General features: G+C 40.6%; 1 protein-coding gene across 1 annotated transcript in view; it reads right to left on the bottom strand.

The window, feature by feature from the left end:
• Window positions 1–14,133: 14,133 nt before the first annotated feature.
• elk1 (ETS transcription factor ELK1) overlaps window positions 14,134–23,987 on the bottom strand; it is a 33,293-nt gene continuing 23,439 nt past the window's right edge. The window contains exon 11 of the mRNA XM_079678185.1: window positions 14,134–20,365. Within this exon, the coding sequence (XP_079534311.1) occupies window positions 20,267–20,365 (99 nt within the window). The 3' untranslated portion in view covers window positions 14,134–20,266. The remainder of the gene's footprint in view (window positions 20,366–23,987) is intronic.

Here is a 23,987-nt window from a genome sequence, read left to right as displayed (position 1 = left end):
GCACACGCACACATACACACACACACACACACACACACACACACACACACACACACACACACACACACACACACACACACACACACACACACACACACACACACACACACACACACACACACACACACACACACACACACACACACACACACACACACACACACACAGTAAATCTTCACACAGCTCATTAGCTCTTGTTGCAGCACCCATCATCACACACACCAGCAACACTGTGAGCGAGCAGGAACCCCGAGGGACAAATACAACCAAATCAAAGTCTCTCTCTCACACACACACACACACACACACACACACACACACACACACACACACACACACACACACACACACACACACACACACACACACACACACACACACACACACACACACACACACACGGCCACCTTGCCTCTGCTGCCATGGCAACCAGCCAGGAAGTGACATAGTAGTCCGGAGCGACCTCTGAGCTGCTCTGTGATTGGCTGACACAATCTCCATCCAGTGTTTGAGTCTGAACTCATTCATAAGTTTGCAGCCGATATTCATGATGATGAACAGTCAGCATATATACATCTGATATTTAATTATATTATTTTACATCAGTAGAACATTATTTATAATTTTTAATGTTCCATTTGGACCGACTGTGAATAGATTAAAGGAAACAAAAATACAAGCGACGCGCCAATGTTCTTATCTTAGTAGAATTACGTTTTTTGTGTTATTTTGGGAAATTAAAAGAAAGTGGACGGATAATATAATTATTTTTGGTTAAATGTCCTGTCATTTAAAAAATAAAAGCTTTTAAAACAGTATCAGTATCAGACTGAGTGAAGCATCTGCACAGCTGGCCGGTCGGACACACACGCGCACACACACACACACACACACACACACACACACACACACACACACACACACACACACACATGCACGCACAAACACACACACACTAATCTACCTGCTGTCCTCCCTGAAGGAGCGTGCACATGTCCATCGGTGTGCACGTGACTTCAGACAGAGCTTCTCTCAAAGCATCATGGGAAATGCTCAGAGTAAATCTAATCTCAAACACTTCAAGAGATTTTAGACACAGATTTCAATTCTATTTTAACAACATCCTTTTTCTCACCTGAGGTATATTTCCAAAGTCAAAGCAGGTTTAAAAAATGAAGCAATATATGGAAGATGTTTTTTAAGCACAGTGTTTCGACTAATTTACCAAAAATCTCGACTTAACGGTTGGGAAAACTGTGATTTTTCATGTTATCTTAAAATATCTGAGTGGTTCTTTTCGATATCTGCGTAAAGTTTGTTTATACAATATTTAATCTGAGACATCGTCCTCTATCTCTGGTTCAAAACATTTGTCCAGAGCCTCTCTGACAGAAAATCGCTTAATCGATCGCCTGCTCAATGTGTCAATTATGAGCAAGGCACAGATATAACTGCATGAGAGAAAGTAAGGGAGTGTGTGTGTGTGTGTGTGTGTGTGTGTGTGTGTGTGTGTGTGTGTGTGTGTGTGTGTGTGTGTGTGTGTGTGTGTGTGTGTGTGTGTGTGTGTGTGTGTGTGTGTATGTGTATGTGTGTGTGTGTGTGTCCGAAAATATCATAGGTGTTTCACTGTTGAATATCTCACTAAAAGAAATCAATGCAAGCGGTGATCATCAATTGTATATGTTCAGAGGCCTAGTGTGGAGGATAACATCATGTCTTGGGGCAATTGGATGAAAAACACAATATCGAATCAAAAACAAAGTCACTCGGTCACTTTTGACCCGAAACGCAAGAGAAGGGTTAAAGACATGATAAATATTTGATATCATGCTAAATATTTTGAGGCAGTAGGTTCAGCGATAAATCCTCATTTATGTTTTTTTACAGACGAGAAATGTGTTGGTGGAAAGATAACTACAGTCATATTCAACCCTCCTGTTGTGTTCGGGTCCAACCTGACCGATTCACTACTTTCATCAATCATAACTTTTTAGTTGTACATTCGATTGCATTCAGGCTTTATGATATCCTTCACAGTAGATATTTGAACATATAAAATTGCTGATCACCACTTTCATTGAGTTTTGGATGATTTAGTCAACTTTGTAACACCCATGGTGTTCCCCACACACACACACACACACACACACACACACACACACACACACACACACACACACACACACACACACACACACACACACACACACACACACACACACACACACACACACACACACACACACTCTAGATGTGTCCCGTCCCGTCCCCTTATGTGCCCCTCCCCCCACATGGATCACACCTGGCACACGCAATACATGTTCAGTGTCTGTTCTTTGTATATTTACTGCAGTGTTTCATGTATACCAGTAGTCTGATACAATATGTACAGTTTGAAAGGGTGTTAAATGAAATTTGGTGATGATTAAGGGTTATTAGTAATTAAGGGTTATTAGTAATTGCAAATATTTAACAAATAATAAAAATATATTCTAAATGAAAATACAATGTTGTGTAAAGAAAACTAAATATTATTAAAAATGTTTTAAAATATATAATTGAGTAATAAAAACTGTAAAAAGTACTTAAAAAAACAAAAACAAAAGAAATAAACATGTGTTCGGTATTTCTGATTTATGGTGATTACGTTTGTTTAGAAGAGAGAGTTAGGCAATACATATGTAATGTATAGACTACATTACATGATAATAATAATGTTTTTAGTATTTTTAAACGCATTTCGGCTGTGCAGTGTTAAATCTGGTAGTATTTTGTTGAATTGTTTGAGATATTTGCAGATGTCCAGAGTACAGAAGAGTGTGTTTGCAGAGATATTGTGAGTTTATAGAATGCATGTATTCATGTAATGTGTTTGTCTATAGGAGGAGATAAGCATCTGTGAGAGTTAGGGGTTTAGATTATGATTAATTGACCTAGGGGGAAATGTGTTTTCACAGCTGGTGCGCAACAGATATACACATAGATATATAAAGAGCAACACATCAACTCTACATACAGAAAGCAACACTCACACAACAACAAACACTTATGGAAACCTAATATAGATTAAAAACCAGTTTAATCCTCCCACAAACACTGAATGAGAATCCGACTGACAGCTGCAGCTCTCTCCAAGTTCCCACTCTCCCAGATTGACCCTGAACGCAGCGCAGCGACAGATGTTGAAACATGTGAACCTCCTTCTTCTTGTTCTCGACAGACTGAAGGAGGTTCCTCTCTTTGCTTCGACATCTAAACACCTCCTCCTCTTCCTCCTCTTCCTCCTCCCCCCACTGCAGCTGCTCAGCAGATGGAATATTGATGAGCTGTTATTAATTATTTAACGAGCTGTGAGCGCCTCGTTAAGTGTCCTGCTGAAGACGCTGTGATTGGAGGAGAGACGCTTAATTAACTCTGAGCGCACACACACACACACACACACACACACACACACACACACACGCACACACACACACGCACACAGGTAGGCGGAGATATACATATAGAACACACACAGACACTCTTAATGAGCTCTCTTTAGTCTTTAGAGTAACAACACGGACACAGCCAGAGATGGAGGAAGTCGGTAAAAAGTACTAATATTACAAATACTAAGGTGTAGAAACAGGTACGAGTATTAGCATCAAAACATACTTACTAAGTACCAAAACTAAACGTAATAAATGTGAGCAGTATTCATAATAAGCCTCACACACACACAGTGAAAGTGCGAGCTTTAAAAGCCATCCGTCATGTTCTCAGATGCAAGTAGATTTATTTTGTGTTACGTAAATTTTTTTGTGATAACCCTAACCCTTTCGATCATTTCAGTTCAGTCGGCACTTCAAAAGAAAACCTCCCTTAAATCTGAAAGCCCAGCCTCCACTTCTTCTTTTAGTATATAATGTAAACGTATTAAAATCCAGATCTCTGCTAACAGGTAACAGGCAGCGTTCTGTTTGTGATTATTCAAATGAACACTTATTTTTCAATTCTACATTTTGTGTTTTAGGCGATCCAAGGTGAGGAGATTTCTGAACTGACTGTTTTGTTTGTTTCCTCTCTGAAAGAAAGGAGGCTAGGAGAGAAGATGAGAGATGAACAAGAGAGCAAGAGAAGAGACAAGGAGAGGAAACAAAGAGGGAGGACAAGAGAGGAAAAGGAGGCAAAAGAGGAGAAGGTAGGAGATAAGGAGAGGATAAAAAGTGGAGACAAGTTGAGGAGACGAGAGAGGAGGCTAGGAGAGAAGATGATAGATGAACAAGAGAGGAGACAAGTAGAGGAGACAAATGAGGAAGAGAGGATAAAAGGAGAAGAGGCAAGGAGAGGAGATGAAGAGAAGAGATAAGGAAAGAGAGGGGACATCTCTCTCTCTCTCTCTCTCTCTCTCTCTCTCTCTCTCTCTCTCTCTCTCTCTCTCTCTGGTGTCTGTCTCTCTCCTTTGTTTCCCTCTCTTTTCCCCAGAATATATATATATATCTCTCCGTCCCACTGAGGTGGCGTTAGACTTTTTCGCTGTCCGTCATTTTGACAGACAGTCAAACAGGGTCTGATTATTAGCTTGTTTATTTGTGAGATGCAGTGGCACAAAGAAAATGCCTACTTTGTCTGGTCGTACTAGTCGGTACAAAAACACTGGTTTCCTTGTTCCAGTCTGTTACTGTCACTTTGTTTTTGACACTTTAAAATACTGCTATCCTACTAAAATGCTGCACAAATCAGATGTTTTATGTAATAAAGAAACATTTTCCGAGTAAAAAAAAATGTTATTGAAAAAAAAAAATTTCAATATTTTTTTTCTTTATTATTCAATATCGCGATAAATACCGTACCGTGGACTTGTTATCGCGATATTATCGTACCGTGAGTTTTTGGTATCGTTACATCCCTAGCACATAGTGGCGTTTACTTTCACATGTTCATCTTATTGTCAACAAGACAAATGGGGAAGATTTATTTTCCTTTGCATTGAGTTTTAAGACGTGGTAACGTGTTTGCACCTGACGGTGAGTATCAGCACCAAAACGTGCTTGAAGATAAAAAAAGTAAATGTAATCATTTATGTTGTATTCAGAGTGAAGTAAAGAGGAGATAAGGAGAGGGTAGAACTGAGGAAAGGTAACAAGAGAAGAGACAAGGACATGAGAAAAGTAGACAAAAGAGACAAAGAATGGTGAAAGACAAGAAGACAAGACAAGAAGATGTGATGAGGAAAGGAAAAAAGGAGAGGAGACAGTCTCTGAGAGGAGATCGTTCAGTTGTTTACAAGATAAACAGCAACAAACTTGATCTATTGATGACCACCATGCAATTACAAGTCCTGACCACCGGCGCAAACTATAGACTTCAAACTCAGCAGACCCGGTCAGTCCTCAGAGGCCTGTGCTACGAAGCCGGTTCAACCTAACCTGTTAGAGTTCCCCGGCTTACCTAATCCAAAACAAACACGCTCTCGCTAAGCTAAGTGACAGTTTACTTATCTAGGTTCTTTGGGGTGCCAGTCAGGTCTCTCTCCTGACGTTTGAGATTTGGCTAGTCAGTCAGTTTTAGTAAGTCTGCACAAAGGTGTATACATCTCACTGCAAACAGCCAACATTGAATGACATTAGAAAATATAGGAAAGGACACTAACTCAAAATTATAATCACAAATAGCAAGTGTATTTTTGAATACCCCACAAAGACAATCAAACAATTCGTCTTCCCACAGTTCAATGTTAAATCCAAAACGTTCCACTTCGGGTTTTCTTCAAAATAAATAAAACAGTCAATTTACCACGGGAGAATGTCAGTCATTTTTAGCAATCCAGTTGGTTTTGAAAATCCAGTCCTGGTTTTTAAGGTGGTTGGGAGATGACCGGCTCCTTTCAGTTTTGTAAACAATAATCCGGGAAGTCAAGCGACAGAAGGGTTTGATGACGGTGGACGGTGGATCAGACAACGGTAACACGGACTTTAAACGACCTAACTGCTGGTCTCTAAACAGATGAGCGTGTTGCTCCACCGATCCCTCTTGCTGCACACACCTTTCCCTTCCTGCTCCGTCTAACTAAATAGGGGGAAAAGGAAATGGAGGCGCCAACCAACAGCGAATCCCTGGCTGGGTGGGCGTTACCGTGAGTGACTACCGGTCACATAAAACCCCGGTTGTTACACTACGACGCCGGCTATCAAATTCGTTAACTCAAGCCAGCTTTGCCCTTTCTAGTTATGTGCGCGTTCACATAAAAGGGGCGGGGTTAGCAACATTTGACCAATCACAAACACGGAGAAGCGTACTGACAGCGCAGCGTCATACTTCCTGAATGAAAAGTCAACTATAATATTAGATAAATATGAAGAAGTTAAACTTTAAACATCCATGACTTAAACCCTTTATCCAGGATCAAAGCCACATAGCTGCACCTGCAAGGTGAATACAGCTGGTAGGCCCCAGGCTAGCCGTTCAGAATAAGTTATCTAGCCAGCTAAAAAGTGAACCAGATTCGTAAGACCGGTAATCCCACGAGTTATCTCGCTAAACGAAAATCCTGCTTCGTAGTACAGGTTAGCCACTCAGCATAAGTTACCATGGAGATCTAGCCCGCTAAAAAGAGAACCAGCGTCGTAGGACCGGAAACCCAGAGTTTCCCTGAAGTTAGCCCGCTAAGCGAACATCCGGCTACGTAGTACAGGGGCCTATACTACGAATCTAGTTCAACATATCCTGGATATGATTTGAGTTAGCCGGTTGGCCTAATCCAAAACATACGCGCTCTCGCTAAACGGTACTACGACGCTGGTTACCAAGTGGATCGCTCAAGCCAGCCGTGTCCCATCTAGTTAGGTGCGCGTTCACATGAAAGGGGTGGTATCTGGAGCATTCGACCAATCACAAACATGGAGAAGCGTACTGACAGCGCAGCGTCATACTTCCTGAATGAAAAGTCAACTATAATATTAGACATATGAAGAAGTTAAACTTTAAACATCCATGACTTAAACACTTTATCCAGGATCAAAGCCACATAGCTGCACCTGCAAGGTGAATACAGCTGGTAACAGAACAAGTGTTTGAATGCGTACATTAACAGGTTTATGATATCACTGCCCTAAGACACGATCTGACTTTCATTACATTTGACTCGAGTGTTTCCTCAACTTAATGTGTTGCTTAAAATAATACTTCTGCATACAGTATGTGACACTGTGAGTGTTGCACGGCCAGATACGGCTCAGCTGACTCAGATAAGGAGATATATGATACATTATGATGTGATATGCCGCGGACTGTACTTAATGTTACTCTGATCCGGTTACTTATGTTGTGGCAGATATTTAATTAAGTTTTCTTAACATAATAGTATAATAGTTATAATAGTCAGATTGCTCTGAAGATGGGAGGTTATGTTCTGTTCATTTTCACGTTCACACAGTCGGTGATTTTGGCCGGCCGTCTTTCCTGCAACGGCAGTTTTTTCCTCCGCACACTGAGCTCTGAGCAGGCGGTGCTTTCACTGAGTTGATCTCTTCTCCTGGAACCTATCCGGCTTCGGAGCAGGCTAGCCGCTCAGCATAAGTTATCTAGCCCGCTAAAAAGAGAACCAGCGTCGTAGGACCGGAAACCCCGAGTTTTCCCTGAAGTCAGCCGCTAAACAAAAATCCTGATTGGTAGTACAGGCCTCTGGCCTCTGGGGACATTTAACTCTGACTGTTGACAAACAAACAAGTAAACATGAGGTCATCCTGACATCAAAATATGCTTGAAGTTAAAAAAAGTATAAGTACTCATTGAGCACATGGACAATTTCACAATAATGTTTAACACACTGCCGATTAGCTCTTTAACTTCCCTAAGGACCAACTATCTTATCCTATAATCAACTATTGGTTGATCATTGATTTTGTATTAACAATCCGAATAACTTACTTACTGACTTGTTTACATTTTTTACTGCCTTGACCGTATTGTTCTTGTATTTGGAGGTAATGTTGTATTGTTTTGTAAACGTACTGTTCAATGTATCATAGGTCCAAAATGATACTTATACTGTATGCGAACTCTTGGAATTTGGCTGTACTCTGTGTAGTGACCATAAAGGAATCTGACAAAAAGGAATCTGAATCTTCACATTGAATCTTCTTGAATTCTGGTTGATGTTTTCTTGCATGTCTCCAACCTATGATGGTTATTCCTCTGCTTCAGGGTAACGATGACCGGGTTGTATTTCTACTCTAACTGTTAGAAAGGTTCACCTGAGAGGAGGCGTTAATGAGGTGAGGAGGTGAGGATGTGAAGGAGGTGAGGAGGTGAGGAGGTGAGGAGGTGAGGATGTGAAGGAGGTGAGGAGGTGAGGATGTGAAGGAGGTGAGGAGGTGAGGATGTGAAGGAGGTGAGGATGCGAAGGAGGTAAAGGAGGTGAGGAGGTGAGGATGTGAAGGAGGTGAGGAGGTGAGGATGTGAAGGAGGTGAGGAGGTGAGGATGTGAAGGAGATGAGGAGGTGAGGAGGTGAGGATGAGAAGGAGGTGAGGAGGTGAGGATGTGAAGGAGGTGAGGAGGTGAGGATGTGAAGGAGGTGAGGAGGTGAGGATGTGAAGGAGGTGAGGAGGTGAGGAGGTGAGGATGAGAAGGAGGTAAAGGAGGTGAGGAGGTGAGGATGTGAAGGAGGTGAGGAGGTGAGGATGTGAAGGAGGTGAGGAGGTGAGGATGTGAAGGAGGTGAGGAGGTGAGGATGAGAAGGAGGTGAGGAGGTGAGGATGTGAAGGAGGTAAAGGAGGGGAGGAGGTGAAGGAGGTAAAGGAGGGGAGGAGGTGAAGGAGCTCCTTACATAACGCTGAGCGGCTGTTGCTGTGGAAACATCCCTGAGAGTGAAACAAAGTGAGGAAACTCTGCGACCTACTTTATCAACTTTCAGTTATTACACAACATTTACTGATCCTGCTGACGGTCTTCATCTCACACTCTCAGGAGAGGAGAGATGAGAGGAGAGGGAGGAGAGGAGAGAGAGGAGAGGAGGGATAGAGAGAGGAAGAGACACAAGGATACAAGATTGTATAGGCTAGGAGAGGCGAAAAGAGAACAAGAAGATGGACAAGGAAAGAAGAGTAGAGACAAGAGAGGAAGCAAGGTAGGAGATAAAGAGAGAACCACAAAGGATTACAAGTGGAGAGAGGAGGAGTTTAGTAGACAAGAAGGATACAGTTGAAAGACAGTGAGAGAAGACAATTAAAGGAAATGAGAAGAGGAGACAAGGAGACCAAGTAGAAGACAGTAAAGAAAATGAGGTGAGGAGACAAGGGATAAGATGAGAGAGGAGACAAGAGAGGACAAGAGAAGAGATGAGGAGGGATAAGGAAAAGGAGACAAAGGGGGAGACAATGGAGGACAGGCAGGAGAGGAACCAAGACAGGACAAAAAGAGGAGACAAGGAGATATGGAGAGGAGACAAGAATAAGGGACTGGGAGAAAAGGCAAGGATATGGGAGAGTAGATAAATAGAGGAGGCGAACGAGGAGACAAATACAGATGAGGATATAAGGAGTAGATGGAAACGAGGAAAGGAAACAAGAGAAGAGACAAGGAAATTAGAAAAGTAGACGAGAGAGACAAAGAAAGGAGACATGATTGAAGATAATAGGGAGACAAGAGAGGATTAAAGAAGATGAGATAAGGAAAGGAAAAAAGAAGATGAGATAAGGAAAGGAAACGAGGAGAGGGGACGGTCTCTAAGAGGAGATTTTTCCATTGTTTACAAGATAAACAACAACACACTTTAACCATTGATGACCAACATGTGATCAAAAGTCCTGACCACCAGCACAAACTATAGACTTCAAACCAACAACCCAGTGGTTCAGTCCTCTGGGGACATTTAGCTCTGACTGTTGACAAACAAACAAGTAAACATGAGGTTATCCAGACTGTCGGATACCTCGGTGTCTGGACAGTTAGGACTGAAGACTGCAAACTGCATGATGGGTAATGTCAGTACTAGGGACCGATGGTACATGAATGGAGCTGACAGATTGAACAGCTTCTGACATGTCAACCAGGGAAATACTGTGGTGACGTGAACATGGGATACACACGGTACTCTTAAAGTAGAGCTTTTGATAATATAGCATTGTTGTTGTTTACTTCATATAATGTTGTTGTAGGCTTTATTTACGGGGTAAAGTAATCAGAGTAAACTATTAAGATAGAGACAACAATTTAAAAATAATGTTTTTAGCCACTATATTGAGCCATTATATGGTCATACTGGTATAATGTACCAGTTTAGTAAGTGAGAGTCCTAAAACATTTGAAATACTTAGTTTGTGCCTTAAAAATGTAAGTGTTTATACTAAACGTTGTGCTTTGTTATCCTATAATAAAAAAATAAACACTAACAGCATGTTGTCTAATCATAACTTGAATTTAATTATATTTTAAACCATGGTCTGTAAAACCTGCCGGACGATGCATTCAGGGACAGTCGTACTTATGGCACTCCTATAGTCCGGTTATAATATCCTAACAATCCCGCAGCAGCATTGTTTAACCTCACAGCGAACTTAAAAGTGTTTTAAACCCTATACAATTGCTTATAATAAGAATAATTGTAACATTACATATACATAATCATCCTTCCGGAGCGCCGTGCATGCGGACCGGTGTGGGCTGGAGGACAGACGCCCATGTTTCTCACCTTGTTCCTCCGGAGCTCCGAGCCGCAGCGGGACCTCAGCGGGACCTCAGGCCGGAAACAGTCGCTCCTGGCCGGGCACAGTCCGGTGTAATCCTCGGAGTCCGGTGTGGGAGTAGTACAATGTTGTTCTGGTTCTTTCAGGTTCTGTGTGTGATCCAGATGAGCTTTTTATCCGAAGCATCCCTCCCTCTCTCTCCCTTTCTCTCCCCCCTGTCTTCTGTCAGGTCTGCAGCAGCTGACTCCCCATCAGCCAATCAGGTTTGTAGGCCACCGGGAGATGGACCAATCAGAGCCCGGATGCTGCACAGAGGTGATGGAGGGAGGGGGGCATGACATGACGTAATGCTCCAGATTCTTGTAATGACTCTCTGTGAGTCTGCGATTCTCTGCCTAGACTTTCCTGTCTGTCTCTCTGCTGTCTGTCTCTCACCAGTCTGCCTCTCTCCTGTCTGTCTCTCTCCTGTCTGTCTGTCTGTCTGTCTGTCTGTCTGTCTGTCTGTCTGTCTGTCTGTCTGTCTGTCTGTCTCTCTGTCTCTCTGTCTCTCTGCTGTCTGTCTGTCTGTCTGTCTGTCTGTCTGTCTGTCTGTCTCTCTCCTGTCTGTCTGTCTGTCTGTCTGTCTGTCTGTCTGTCTGTCTGTCTGTCTCCAGTCTGTCTCTCTCCTGTCTGTCTCTCTCCTGTCTGTCTCTCTCCAGTCTGTCTCTCTCTCCTGTCTCTCTCTCTTGTCTGTCTCTCTGGTGTCTCTTTATATCTTCATCCCTTGAGCACGACATGTAGCCTGCACTGTAAAGACTGTAAAAAAACAAAACTGTAAAAATATAATGTTTTAAATCTAGAATATTTGAAAAAATTTGAAATCGATAAAACTGCTAAAAATATTTAAAATATAAAACTGTAAAAAAATAGAAATATTACAACAGTGTAAACTAAAGTACTGTAAATGCTGTTAAAACATATGAAAAAAAACTGTAAAACTGTGAAAATATAAAAAATACAAAGCTGTTAAAAATAAAACTACAAAAACTTTACAAAGTGTTGAAAAATGTACTAAAACTGTAATAAATAAAAAGGTCTTTAATTTAGAGAAAGGTTATGAGAAATGCTGAGCTGAGAAAGTCAGAAGTGTTTAAGGCATCATTGTGTTATTATTATTATTATAATATAAAAAACGAAAAACATCTGAAAGATATTTTATTAAATTAACTAGACAATAAAATACAATTATAGAAACTGTAAAAGCAGTGTTTAATATATATAAAACATGACACACACACACACACTCACACACACACACACACACACACACACACACACACACACACACACACACACACACACACACACACACACACACACACACACACACACACACACACACACACACACACACACACACTTTGTGATGTAATGTGAGACGTCTGCTGTCATGATGTGATCCAGTAAATCTGACTCAGCGTTTCTTTACTATGATACATTTGAGGAAGATGATGATGATGAAGAGCATGATGTCACTGTTGTTGCTGCTTTCACAGCTACTTTAGAACAGTGGTTTCCAAACTATGGGTCAGGCCCCTCTTAAGAGTCACCAGATGAATCTGAGGGGACGTCACTGCGATAGGCGGCATCTAACTTGATCAGGTGCGTGCATGCAGATCAGATCCCCATAGTCCTGCACAGGTCAAAAGGTCACAGAGACTTTCCCTGGCCTCAAGCGAGAAACAGGACTTGTTTCTGACCACAAAAACTCCCACAATGCAGTGCTGTTTTTCTGTAAATGTATGTCAGCCTGTACTCAGCTGTGTGTGTGTGTGTGTGTGTGTGTGTGTGTGTGTGTGCGTGTGTGTGTGTGTAGTGTGTGTGTGTTTTTCCCAGACTGAACTCCCGCTGACTGAAAACAATCCTGCAGCCTCTGAAATCCAGCTTAGTTTGGATTAGCACTGAAGTAAACATGAACTCCCATTAGGAGTGTATCTCTTTCTGTGTGTGTGTGTGTGTGTGTGTGTGTGTGTGTGTGTGTGTGTGTGTGTGTGTGTGTGTGTGTGTGTGTGTGTGTGTGTGTGTGTGTGTGTGTGTGTGTGTGTGTGTGTGTGTGTGTGTGTGTGTGTGTGTAAACATATTTTGTCTCATCACAACTCAATACATGATAAATAAATCATAATTCATTCAAAAATAAATTCATCATGATACTGATGGGGATGACCTTATGTCTGTATATATGGAAGAGAATCATAGCTAATCAAAAATATAATGATAATAACAAATGTAAAATGATAATGGCATTTAAAACATGTGAAGAACAATGTACATTTATTCAGGAGGAATTAATAATAACTGTATGATTATTTCTTCTTGTAGTGACTCCGGTTTATGTCGCTGTCAGCAGATTTCAGCTCGAGGAGAAATCCTATCGATCACTACTGTGTGTGTGTGTGTGTGTGGTCTAGCATTACTATCCTTGTGGGGACCTAAATCTGTTTACACAGTCACGTGTGCGGACTCTCCTCCCTTATGGGGACATAATGGAGGAATCATTCATTTTAGGATGAAGACTTGGTTAGGGTTAGGCATGTGTTGGTTATGGTTAAGGTTAGGATAAGTCTCCAGGACATGCATGCAAGTCCATGTAATGTCCCCTGAAGTGATGTATACATGGTATGTGTGTGTGTGCGTGTGTGTTATTGATCAGGGTTTAGATCATAAGTGATGAGTCAGCAGATTATGAATCATCTGAAAACATGACGGGGGAAAACATTTCAGAGTTCAGACGTAAACACAGATTAACTTCATGATCAGATATTAGAATTAAAGACTTCATGAAAAGATACATTATTTTTTATCATCTTCACAACTCAGTGAAATATGGTTCAAACCATCAAACCATTTCCAATTTGTTTCATGTGATTCAACAAATTGTTAAATTAAATTGATAACAAAACACCTTTTCTTTTATAAACATGTTACATATATATTGTGTAAAAATCTATATTTGCTAGCTTAAACTAAATCAGTAAGAAGTAGAAATATAAAGAGAGGAGATGAGAGATGAAACAGGAGAGAGGAGAGGAGAGAGAGGAGACAAGGATATATGGAGAGGAGACAATAATAGGATACTAGGAGATAAGCCAAGGAGGGAACATGATAGGGGATATAGGAGAGTAGACAAGAGAGGAGGCAAACGAGGAGACAAGAGTGTAAATACAGATGAGGATATAAGGAGTAGATGGAAACGAGGAAAGGACACAAGAGAGGAGACAAGGGCATGAGAAAAGTAGACAAGAGAGACAAAGAAAGGAGACATGAACAAAGATAAGAGAGGAGACAAGAGAGGAAAATACTCAAGTGAAGTCAAAATACCTGAAATGTGTAGTTAATGAGGTATTTGTACAAAAACAGTTGTGTGTTTTGCATGTGAAAAACAAGAGGAATCAGGTGTAAAATCATCAACACCAACAAAATCAAGTCATGTCCATAAAAAATAGCTTTTCTTTTAATATTTTTCTCCAGTAAATGACACATAGAACTCTGTCTCAGAAAAATAAAAGCAGGCTCCGCCCCTTTACATCAATAAACCCCTCGGCCAATCAGAGCCGAGGAGGGGCGGGACCACGCAGGATCTGACAGCGACGATTGGCCACAGAAAACAGCACATTATCAACATACCCTCAGCCGTACAGAATATATAGATTTGTATGTTCAGATTATATTTCATCTATGTACACAAAACATCTGATGTAAAAAAGGGTAAGAAGTTAGCTCTTTTAATGACCTGTCAATCATCACACGACCTGTCAATCATCTGACTCCAGAGCTTCCTGTCTGATTATTTTCACTGATCATCAGCAGCTGTAAAATAATTTCACGGCCAAAAGCATGTGGTCAAAATCAGCTAATTAAAACCTAATCTAAATATTTAGTTTTTTTATGCCAAAGATTCATATGTTTAGCCTGTTGGTATTAATGTACGGAGGATTTGAACATATCATATATATTATTCTGAAATGGACCAATCTGCACAATCACTACTTTTACTGTCGCTACTTTAACTATATTTTGATGAGAATACTTTTCTACTTTTACTTGAGGAACATTTTGACTGAGTACTTCTACTTTTACTCAAGTACAAGATCTGAGGACTTCTACTTTTACTCAAGTACAAGATCTGAGTACTTCTACTTTTACTCAAGCACAAGATCTGAGTACTTCTACTTTTACTCAAGCACAAGATCTGAGTACTTCTACTTTTACTCAAGCACAAGATCTGAGTACTTCTACTTTTACTCAAGTACAAGATCTGAGTACTTCTACTTTTACTCAAGCACAAGATCTGAGTACTTCTATTCAAGTACACGATCTGAGTACTTCTCCTTTTACTGAAGTACAAGATCTGAGTACTTCTATTTTTACTCAAGTACAAGATCTACAAGTACAAGAGTACTTGTACCACCTCCTAATTGATCCTTAAAAGTGATGTTAACACCTTGACGTCTCGATTTGTGACTTTTTTTATCAAATGTAAAACCGTATCTGTTCTTTTGAGATGAAGCTGGATGATTTTTAAGAAGTGATCGTTATACTTTTGGCCGTGTGAGATGCCGTCGGACGTTACATGATGAAAAACGTGTCGAAAAATACTTATTTTAATGATTAACTCACTTCAGATCGATGTGATTCTCCACAGCGGGTCAGACAGAAAGCTCCAGATGTTTTAAATATATGAATGTAGAGAAACTTCAAGCGATCAGAGAATAAAACACGTTAATGAGAGCTTTGATTTACAACGTCTTCACAGAACATCTCGTCTTTATGATCCACTCACAAACCCCTCGTCTTTCTGTGGATTAATGGACATGTGTGAAAAATAATGTGCCAGTTTTACTTCGAAATAATGAGGAAACTCCACTTACAACAGAAGTTCAACATTAAAATACAAGCTTAATAAACTGGGGACTTCTACAGCTCTTCATTTTCACTTTAATATATAAATTAAGACTGATTTAAATGATAGGAGATTTTGGTCATTTTTTAAAATTAGAAATTGTGATGGTGGCTTCCAACCAGGGGCGCACCTCGCGAACAGGCAAGGCAGGGGGCCCCGGACCAGAAGGGGACCCCGGACCAGAAGGGGGCCCCAAAAGAAGGTAGATTAAGAAGGTCCACAGCAACGACAACATGAAACACCCTTTAATTTACTGCAACGACATGTCGGGAAACTCCCTCAAGGCGGCCCCATGCATAGCGCGCCGTGAAATGCTGCTTCTTATTTTAAGTTTCGTTGCCTTGCTCCGCTCTGGGGGGGGGGGGGGGGGGGAGAGAGTGTGTTGGGGCCCCCACAGACTCTAGAATCGCCACTGCTTCCAACAATTATGTAAACAAGATAACCTTTCTTTTAATTGGTTTAAAGTAGAATTATATTTAAATTTAAAAGGAAATCCACCGGTGAAACAATTATTTATAAAGGACAATTCAATAAATTCTTAATATTCAAAGATCTCAATATTGACCAGAATATTCAGGATAATTTTTCAAATAATCTAACCGACATAGCACATTTACATATTTCAATGTTGTATTCAATTACACTTTATTGAGTACATCCCATGCTCTACTTCACTACATAAAAAGGGAAATATTTAACATATTTATTTCTGTAAAAAAAAAAAAAATTAAATTATATTTCCAGTTTTATTAATGCATTTATTTTTAAACAATGCTGTCATTTGAATGGCGGTCAATTACAAATTCTGAAGTTTTTGCCAATCCGATCAGAAATGTAAGAAAAACGTGGCTTTTTGGATCTTCAAAGAGCCCGATTACGATGGCCAGTCAGGCAAACAATTACATTCAATTATTAATAATAATAAATGTATCAAGGAATCGATAAATGGAAAAATATTAGACCTTCATATTGTTAAGTTGGAATACCAAAAAACACTATTTTAAAAACTAAATATATGTAATGAAAAATGTTTAAATATCATTTTGATTTTGAATTGTTTTTACATAATTCCCTCTTTAAAGTGGCACATCATTTTTTACAGCGTACGTCCAAGAAAGCGTACAATTCTTGATCGATATAAAAACATTCTTCCTGTTCTGCTGGTGAGAGAAACTCAACGTTAAAAGACTCAAAAACCTTCATCCAGAATTCAGCTTTTTTCTCTAAAAATGGCTTATTATTTTTCTTCTTCTTCATCATCTTCATCATCTGGAGGAAATCTCTTTTTAAAAACACGATGAAGATGCAGCTCGTCGTTAAGGCTTCGTCGCTCTTTAAACTCGTTAGAAACACGGCGTCTGATAGAAAAATAGAGTCATGCTGCAGTAGTAGAAGAAGAAGGAACAGTCGAAACACGATGGCTTGGTGCTGCGTTCACGTCACCGCCGAGGCTGGGAAATCACAGCGTCAGGAACTGAGCAGTGGTTTAAAATGTGTGGAGACGTTTATATTTAAATGTCTCAAGTTAGGGGCGACAGCTGAGGACATTTTGGATCTCTGTCCAGGCTGATTAAATACCTCTGTGCTGAAATCTGAGTGTCAAACATTATATAAAGTGGTAGATAAATAAATAACAACAACATTGAAAGCAGCTGAAAGGGTTCACAAGCCAAGAACTGTTTGGGATTGAGCAAAACAATGTATTTAAAATAGATTTTGATCAAACTTCGATGTAGTAAATGTTCCCTCGAGAAACCCTCCATGATTATTGACTGTTTACTTATTTATCTATTCATTAATTAAGAATTCGTCCCACTTTATTTTGGCCCCCAAAAAATACTTTGTTCCCATTTTAATTTGCTTCTAAAAAGATATTATATAATCATCATATTAATAAATAAGGTTAATATTCAAATAAAGCTGTTAAAATTAAGACCGTGTAGAAACCCTAAAACCTATATTTTTAAAGCCTTATATACCTATTAAATATTTTAGTATACAAACATTTGACGTTACCCAATCAAGCTTTATCTTTTTTTTATATTACCAACTTTTCAACAGTAGTGTACGTCACATCCTGTGTTATTTAAACATGGCGCCACGGCCGTCTTTTATTCGACGTATTTTTACTTTTTGCAGCGAGCTAACAGTATTCAATGTTACTGTCGTTTTTTATTCAAGCCACAGCATCAGTTCCTGACTGTGCGTGTGCGTGCGTGTGTGTGTGTGTGTGTCTGTGTGTGTGCGTGTGTGTGTGTCTTCAGCCTCGGCGTCACACACACAGTAGCGTAGCAACACGTTAATAACAGCGTCATCACGGGGAGGAGCGTCAGATGCTCCGCAGCAGCAGCGACAACAACGGCGACAACAACAGTCGGTTCAGGTTATCGTGGCAACAACAGAGATAAGCCAGCATCAGTAAGAACAACAACAATAACAACAACAACAACAGTCTGTTCAGAAGAACCATAACAAGGGTCAGTTTTAGCTTCAAAATCACCCAAAAACGTTGTAGAAAATGTGCAGTTGTTTTTTGGGCCTTTCTGTGAGAGCTGTACCGAACGTCTGTCTTTTAATTATCTTTTTTACATTCAAAGCTTCTGTTCTGTTCATTTCTGTCATTTTCTCATATTGAATTACCCTAAATCCCCTTTAAAACCATCCACAAAACAAAATCCTCAATCTGAGTAAAATTATTAATTTGACTTTTGACTTAATAGTTTTCAAATGATATATCAATTATATATATTAATGCATATAACTGTTGCCTCCCTTTGTTTGCAGCATGCGGGATAGCAAACAGTATTTTTTAAAGCACGAATATTGTGTTCTTTTCTTTAAATAAATGTTAACTTTAAGACTTTACAACACTCTGGAGTTCTTGGTAATACTCATTTTTTGCAGCCCTAATCTCGGTCTGACAGTGTGCACATATTCGATTCAAACACCATAAATAGACATGCCAGAAATAACGTTTCCAACTCTTCGGTACAGCCCTACTTTGAACACAAAACGTAAGGTTCACTCTAGAAAACGTGTCTGTTTCCGCAGGTTTGGATGTTGCCACAAGTTTAAAACATTGTGCATCTCAGAGGATTTGAGTAAAACCTTTATGGAGCCACAAAACTAAAATGTTGTCCTCGTATTTTCCCTTTCTTCATCTTCTGTTTCTTTCGCAGCACTAAACCCAAGCTGACAACAGTTTGGTTTGTCCCTCCTGGGCTTCTGTAGATACATGGCAGACTCAGGGTTTCTATAGTTACGAAGGGCTCATTTCCACCTAACAAAAACACGATTCTTCAATTTTTTTGTGACTACACCCTAATGAAAACATCGTTATGATCATTATATAACTTTTGTGCCGATAAACCCGTCAAATCCTACTAAACTGGACCATTATTTGTGCTAAAAACTGATGTTATTAAAAACCTGTGGCAACATCACTGCGTCGGTACAACACCAAGAATCCGAGGCTTTTAGGATCGATAGGCAGAAGAAAACATTCATAGCTAGAAGCTGCTCAACAAAGATCTGCTTACGTCTGGAATGAACGCTGAAATTAAAAAATGATTAGCGGTAATTTATCACTAAAACAAACACCTATCAGCGCGTTAAAGCCCGAGGAATGTGGCAAATAAAGTCACTTCAGTTCGTCTTCGTCAAAGACTCTTTTAGAAAATATACAATCTGTCACATTTAGAGAGACTTTCACAGAGAAATAACTTGGCTTTGTGTAGCGTGTGTAGCTCAGGTCCATCATCATACCTCCTCTGTGATTGGTCCGTTCAAAAGTCATGTGTAGTTCAGCCAATAACAGGCCATGCATAACTGGAGAAAAAGGCGTGGCCGTTAAAAAAGCGGCCAATAAGAGCGAAGCAAAATCCCCTAAAGCGCCCTGACAAGTCTGATAAATCCAGCGGAGGGGGGGGGGTTTATAAAATGAACGATCCAACAGGAATAAAAGCCATCAAATCAAGCTCGCCCTGCAGAGAGAGGGCGTAAACAGGAATAAATAAGCACTTTTTTATAAAAGAAACAGACGATAAAGAGCCCAGAAAAGCAAGATTTTTGAGGAAAATCCAGAAGTTTCCTCATGAGTTCGAGTTCTGGTTCTTTTAAAAATGTCTGACAGGCCTTCAGGTTTAATAATCTTTATTAAATCAAAGCTTCTCCAGTCAAAACTCTGCTTCCAGTTTGCTGCTTTTCTCCGTTACAGAAAACGACCGTGACATCCATTAAAAATATCCGTAAGTACCGTCGGTGGTTGCAGCCCCGTTAGAAGTAGAAAAAATAGATCCCTCCACCTCGTCCGTCTTCTCAAGTTGCGTTCAAGTGTCCCGTTATTCCCCGCGTCTCCAATCTATCATGGGTAATAAAACCTCTGACAGAAATGAGAGTCAGAGGAGGATGAAGCCCAGACATCCTGCTCTCTGCACCTTTACATATAATCTCAGAACATAAATCTCTGGGACTCCTGACGATGACTTCTCCAGAGTATTCGAGTGAAACGTCCCCATTGACTAAAATCTGCATCTCCCAGTCTTACCAGTGGAGCGCCCAAACACTACGTGGTTCCTGGTTTTCACTGGAGGTCCAGATCTCCTTCGGGGAGGCGAGGCGAGTTGTGAGCCCAGTGAGGAGCTCTGTGAGCGGGGAGGAGACTCAGGGCTTCTGGGGTCCGGGGGAAAGAACCACGGGAGTGGAGAGGCCGTCCACGCTGAGAGCCGGGATGTGGATATGATTGCTGCCGTTAGTGGGGAACTAAAGAGGGGGAAAGAGAGAGAGGCCAATGTTTTAATTACACTCATTTATTCAGGTGACATTATGGAGGAAATACAGAAAAACTACTGAGGGCATGGGCGACTAATATACGGATACATCTCAACAACACCCATGTGAAACAGAAATGTAAACAGACTTACTTTTTCTTTATGCATATTTTACAAATCACTCCCCTTTTAAACTGTATTTTTGTTTTGCTGTCCTATAGTATGAGTTGGAATAATTTCATACCTGTTATTCTCTTGTTTTTTATAATGATCTTATAAAAAGGAGTGCCTTGGAAATACTTGTTTACATAAATGATGACCAAACCGTTTGAGACCCACTACTTAGACTAAAGTGACCTATCTAAACCCTCAGAGAGTCCTTTACCTCACTGAGCTGTAGTTATCAGCCTCTCAGTCTGACAGGAGAGAGCTCTCCTCCTCCTTATTGTAGAAACAGCTCCTTATGTACGTTAGCGCAGCTAGCACCAGATGCTAACAACACCAATCTCCAGTACCGTGCGCTCTCTCTCTCTCGCTCGCTCACACAAAATGCGCTCGTAATGCACACAAAGACCCAGAATAACTTTTACTGCTGTATCCTATTGTTTTCTATGGCTTTATTGTATGATATGACAGATCGCCGCTGTGCTTACAACTAAAGACACAGCTACGCAAAAAAACGCAGCATGTGTACGGTTCATGTGTACGGCTCTGAGAATCTGCTTTGTTACAAAGTAGCAGTGAAAACATGGTACGGAGTTTCATTGATTTGGGCATTTCTCAATAAGCAAGTGGAATGGATTTGATAATGAAGCACTGACACAGCGCTCTACAACGAGTGGCGAGTGGATAGACCGATTCACGGACTTTCCACATGGTGAAAGTGGGAGGGGTCTAAGCGAATCATTTTAAAAGGTGGGGGGGACTTGTCCCACCCTCATATAATGGCTGCGACGCTCATGACTGACAGGATTTCTTTTATAATAACTATGAATTAAAAGACAGAATCTAAGGCTAAACGGTGAATAGCTCGTACCTTGCTCTTGAAAGGATAACGGTACGTCTACACTACAGGCATCAAAAAATGCTTTCAACGCTTCGCCCATTCACTTGAATGGGGTGACGTAGAAGATTTTTAATCTTCGCCGAACTGCATTGTGGGGAGCATGGCATGGCTTTGCAAGCATCACGAGCATCTATCGGCATCAAAAGTTGAACAATGTTCAACTTTTGAGGCTCGATGCTTGGCATCAGCCAATCAAATCCCGTTTATGCAAATCCCGCCAGTGCAAGCGCAGCCAATCAAACCGCGTGCAAGCAGGGAGAGCCAGACCGCAGTTCATTTCCTCATATTCCAAACGAGATATTACGGTAGCAAATCACCCGGTTCTTTACGACCGGAACTATTTACCGGGATACAAACCGGAGGAACCAGGCATGGAGGGAGGTGGCAGAGACAGTGGGTGAAACTGGTCGTTTTTTCGCCTGTTTGGAGAGTTTATATCCAGTTTACTTCGTTTTAACATTGCTATTGCTTTGTATGTCGGGGGCGGGAGATTCATGTGATTGGTTGCTCGCAAAAAATCGCCAAGCTTCAGACACGCCCAGCTTCAAGATTTTTTCATGCCTGTAGTGTAGATGGGCCGTAAGTGTTTTCCTTAAAAACAAACTGGATAGTTTTTGGGAAATCTTGAAAACCTTTTACGACTTCTTGGAGTGGAGTGCACCAGCTGGGCGTAACTCTACGTCCGACGTAGAACCGAAGGTTAAGACCAAACTAAAGTTATGACTAGTGCACCACTTAGACTCAAGCCCTGTCTGCGTTGCGCCCGGGTGTAACTTTTACGCCCAGTATGGAGCAGGCGTAAATCGGGAAGACAGACTAGTATCCATAGTAACGTAAAACAGGCAAGAAGGAAAATAAAAATGGCAGTGCGTTAGGGTTAGGGTTGTAACATGTTAGAGTTGTAACATGTTGTAACGACGAAAGGGCATTAAGACGAGAAGGAGTCATTTGTGATCGAACAAACCCACTGGACATCTATTCGGTGAGCTGATAGAGAGGTTTCGTTTCGGCAGACAAGCCGTTTTAGAATTAATCGAGGAGATCTCCCCTCAACTCCAGCACGGATCAGACAGAAGCGCTCCGCTCTCCCCAACCTTGCAGGTGCTGATTGCGCTCAGATTCTACGCTGACGGGGCCTTTCCTAAAAGTGTACAGCTTGGAGAAGTTCGAGTGTTAAATTATGTAGACGTGTGTTGGTTGGCAACCATTACTGTTTTGCATGTGTTTACGTAGCCGCGCATTTTAAGACTATGCGCAGCTACGACCGTGACTAGTCAGGATTGGTGCCCTCGCTGTAAATTCGAATCGCTAAGTCGGACGTAGCTAAGCCCGACGTTAGAGTTAAGACCTACTTTTTACGCCCAGCTGGTGCACTCCACTCCTGGAGCATAATGGTCTACAACATGATTGGGAGGATGAAGACACTTGAATATTATTTGGGCTGTGTTTCTATTTTCTTTACTTCTTTCTGTTTTACTGATAGTACGTAAAGTCTGTCTTGTTTATTAAGTGTCATTTCTAAGCATAAAAACTAATAAAGAGATGCTTGAAAAAAATGAAACAGACAGAATCTAGCATTTTATTTTCTGGTTCTTCAAACCTCTACTGCTGGTTTTCTACTTTTACAGACTCGACTGTAAATGGAGTTTTTTTTAGATATGCTACAAAACATTGTCAACGAGTCTTTCAAGCTGCCGTTGTTGCTTTTAAAATACCTTGTATGCCTTTAAATGTCTCTTTATCATCAGATTTAAAAAACATTTAACATATTTTATTTGTAATAGTTAATTAAATTAAATAAATGGCCAGCTTTCTCTGCAGCGCTGAAGAGTTTATCCTTACCTGTATTTTATATAACTGAATGTTTTTTTTTTAAATATGTTTTTATTATTGCTAGAGCTTTACATTGTTTTGTAATATTTAATAGTTAAATGATTTATTTTATTTATGTTTTGTATAGAGTAATTAAGTGTTCTTATTTTATTTTATGAATTGTGTTTTATTGGTAGACAGGAGGGTTTAGCACTAAAACCGTTGCTAGGGAATAATTTGCTTAGGTATTCAACCTTCGACCCAGTTCATCGTTTTCTCTCTTCACTGTCTCCTTTCCCATGGCATAGGTCTACGGCCTTGGGTATTGCTGCTATCTCTCTTAAGGAGGGGCAGCTTGGGCGCATTGTTGTTGCCAGTCTATGACCGAGCACAAGCCGCCATGAGGTCGTTTACTGTTCAGGGACGAAGGATCCCTGGCGCACATAATGAATAGAGCTCTAGTTAGATTCAGGGTCCATCATTGTTTAGTCTCGCTGATGAAGAATGTTGATTATTACACTCTGAACTAGTTAAAACATCGAGCTGCAGAAAGAGTTCTTCAGAATTGGTTTGGCAACCGCTGTGTCAACTCGTGACACACCACCTGTCTTGTCAATTCACCGTAACTCCAAATAAACCGTCAGTGTTTGCCATCAGAGCTCCAGCTCTCCTCGTGTCTCTCTGAGTCCTGCTACAGAAGTTTCCCCCACAAACATTATATGATTTTGAACTCTGG

Source organism: Notothenia rossii (genome assembly GCF_949606895.1).
Source record: "Notothenia rossii genome assembly, chromosome: 4".
Taxonomy (NCBI): Eukaryota; Metazoa; Chordata; class Actinopteri; order Perciformes; family Nototheniidae; genus Notothenia; species Notothenia rossii.
The sequence above is the reverse complement of the archived record's forward strand: the minus strand, read 5'-3'. Positions and strand labels throughout refer to the sequence as shown.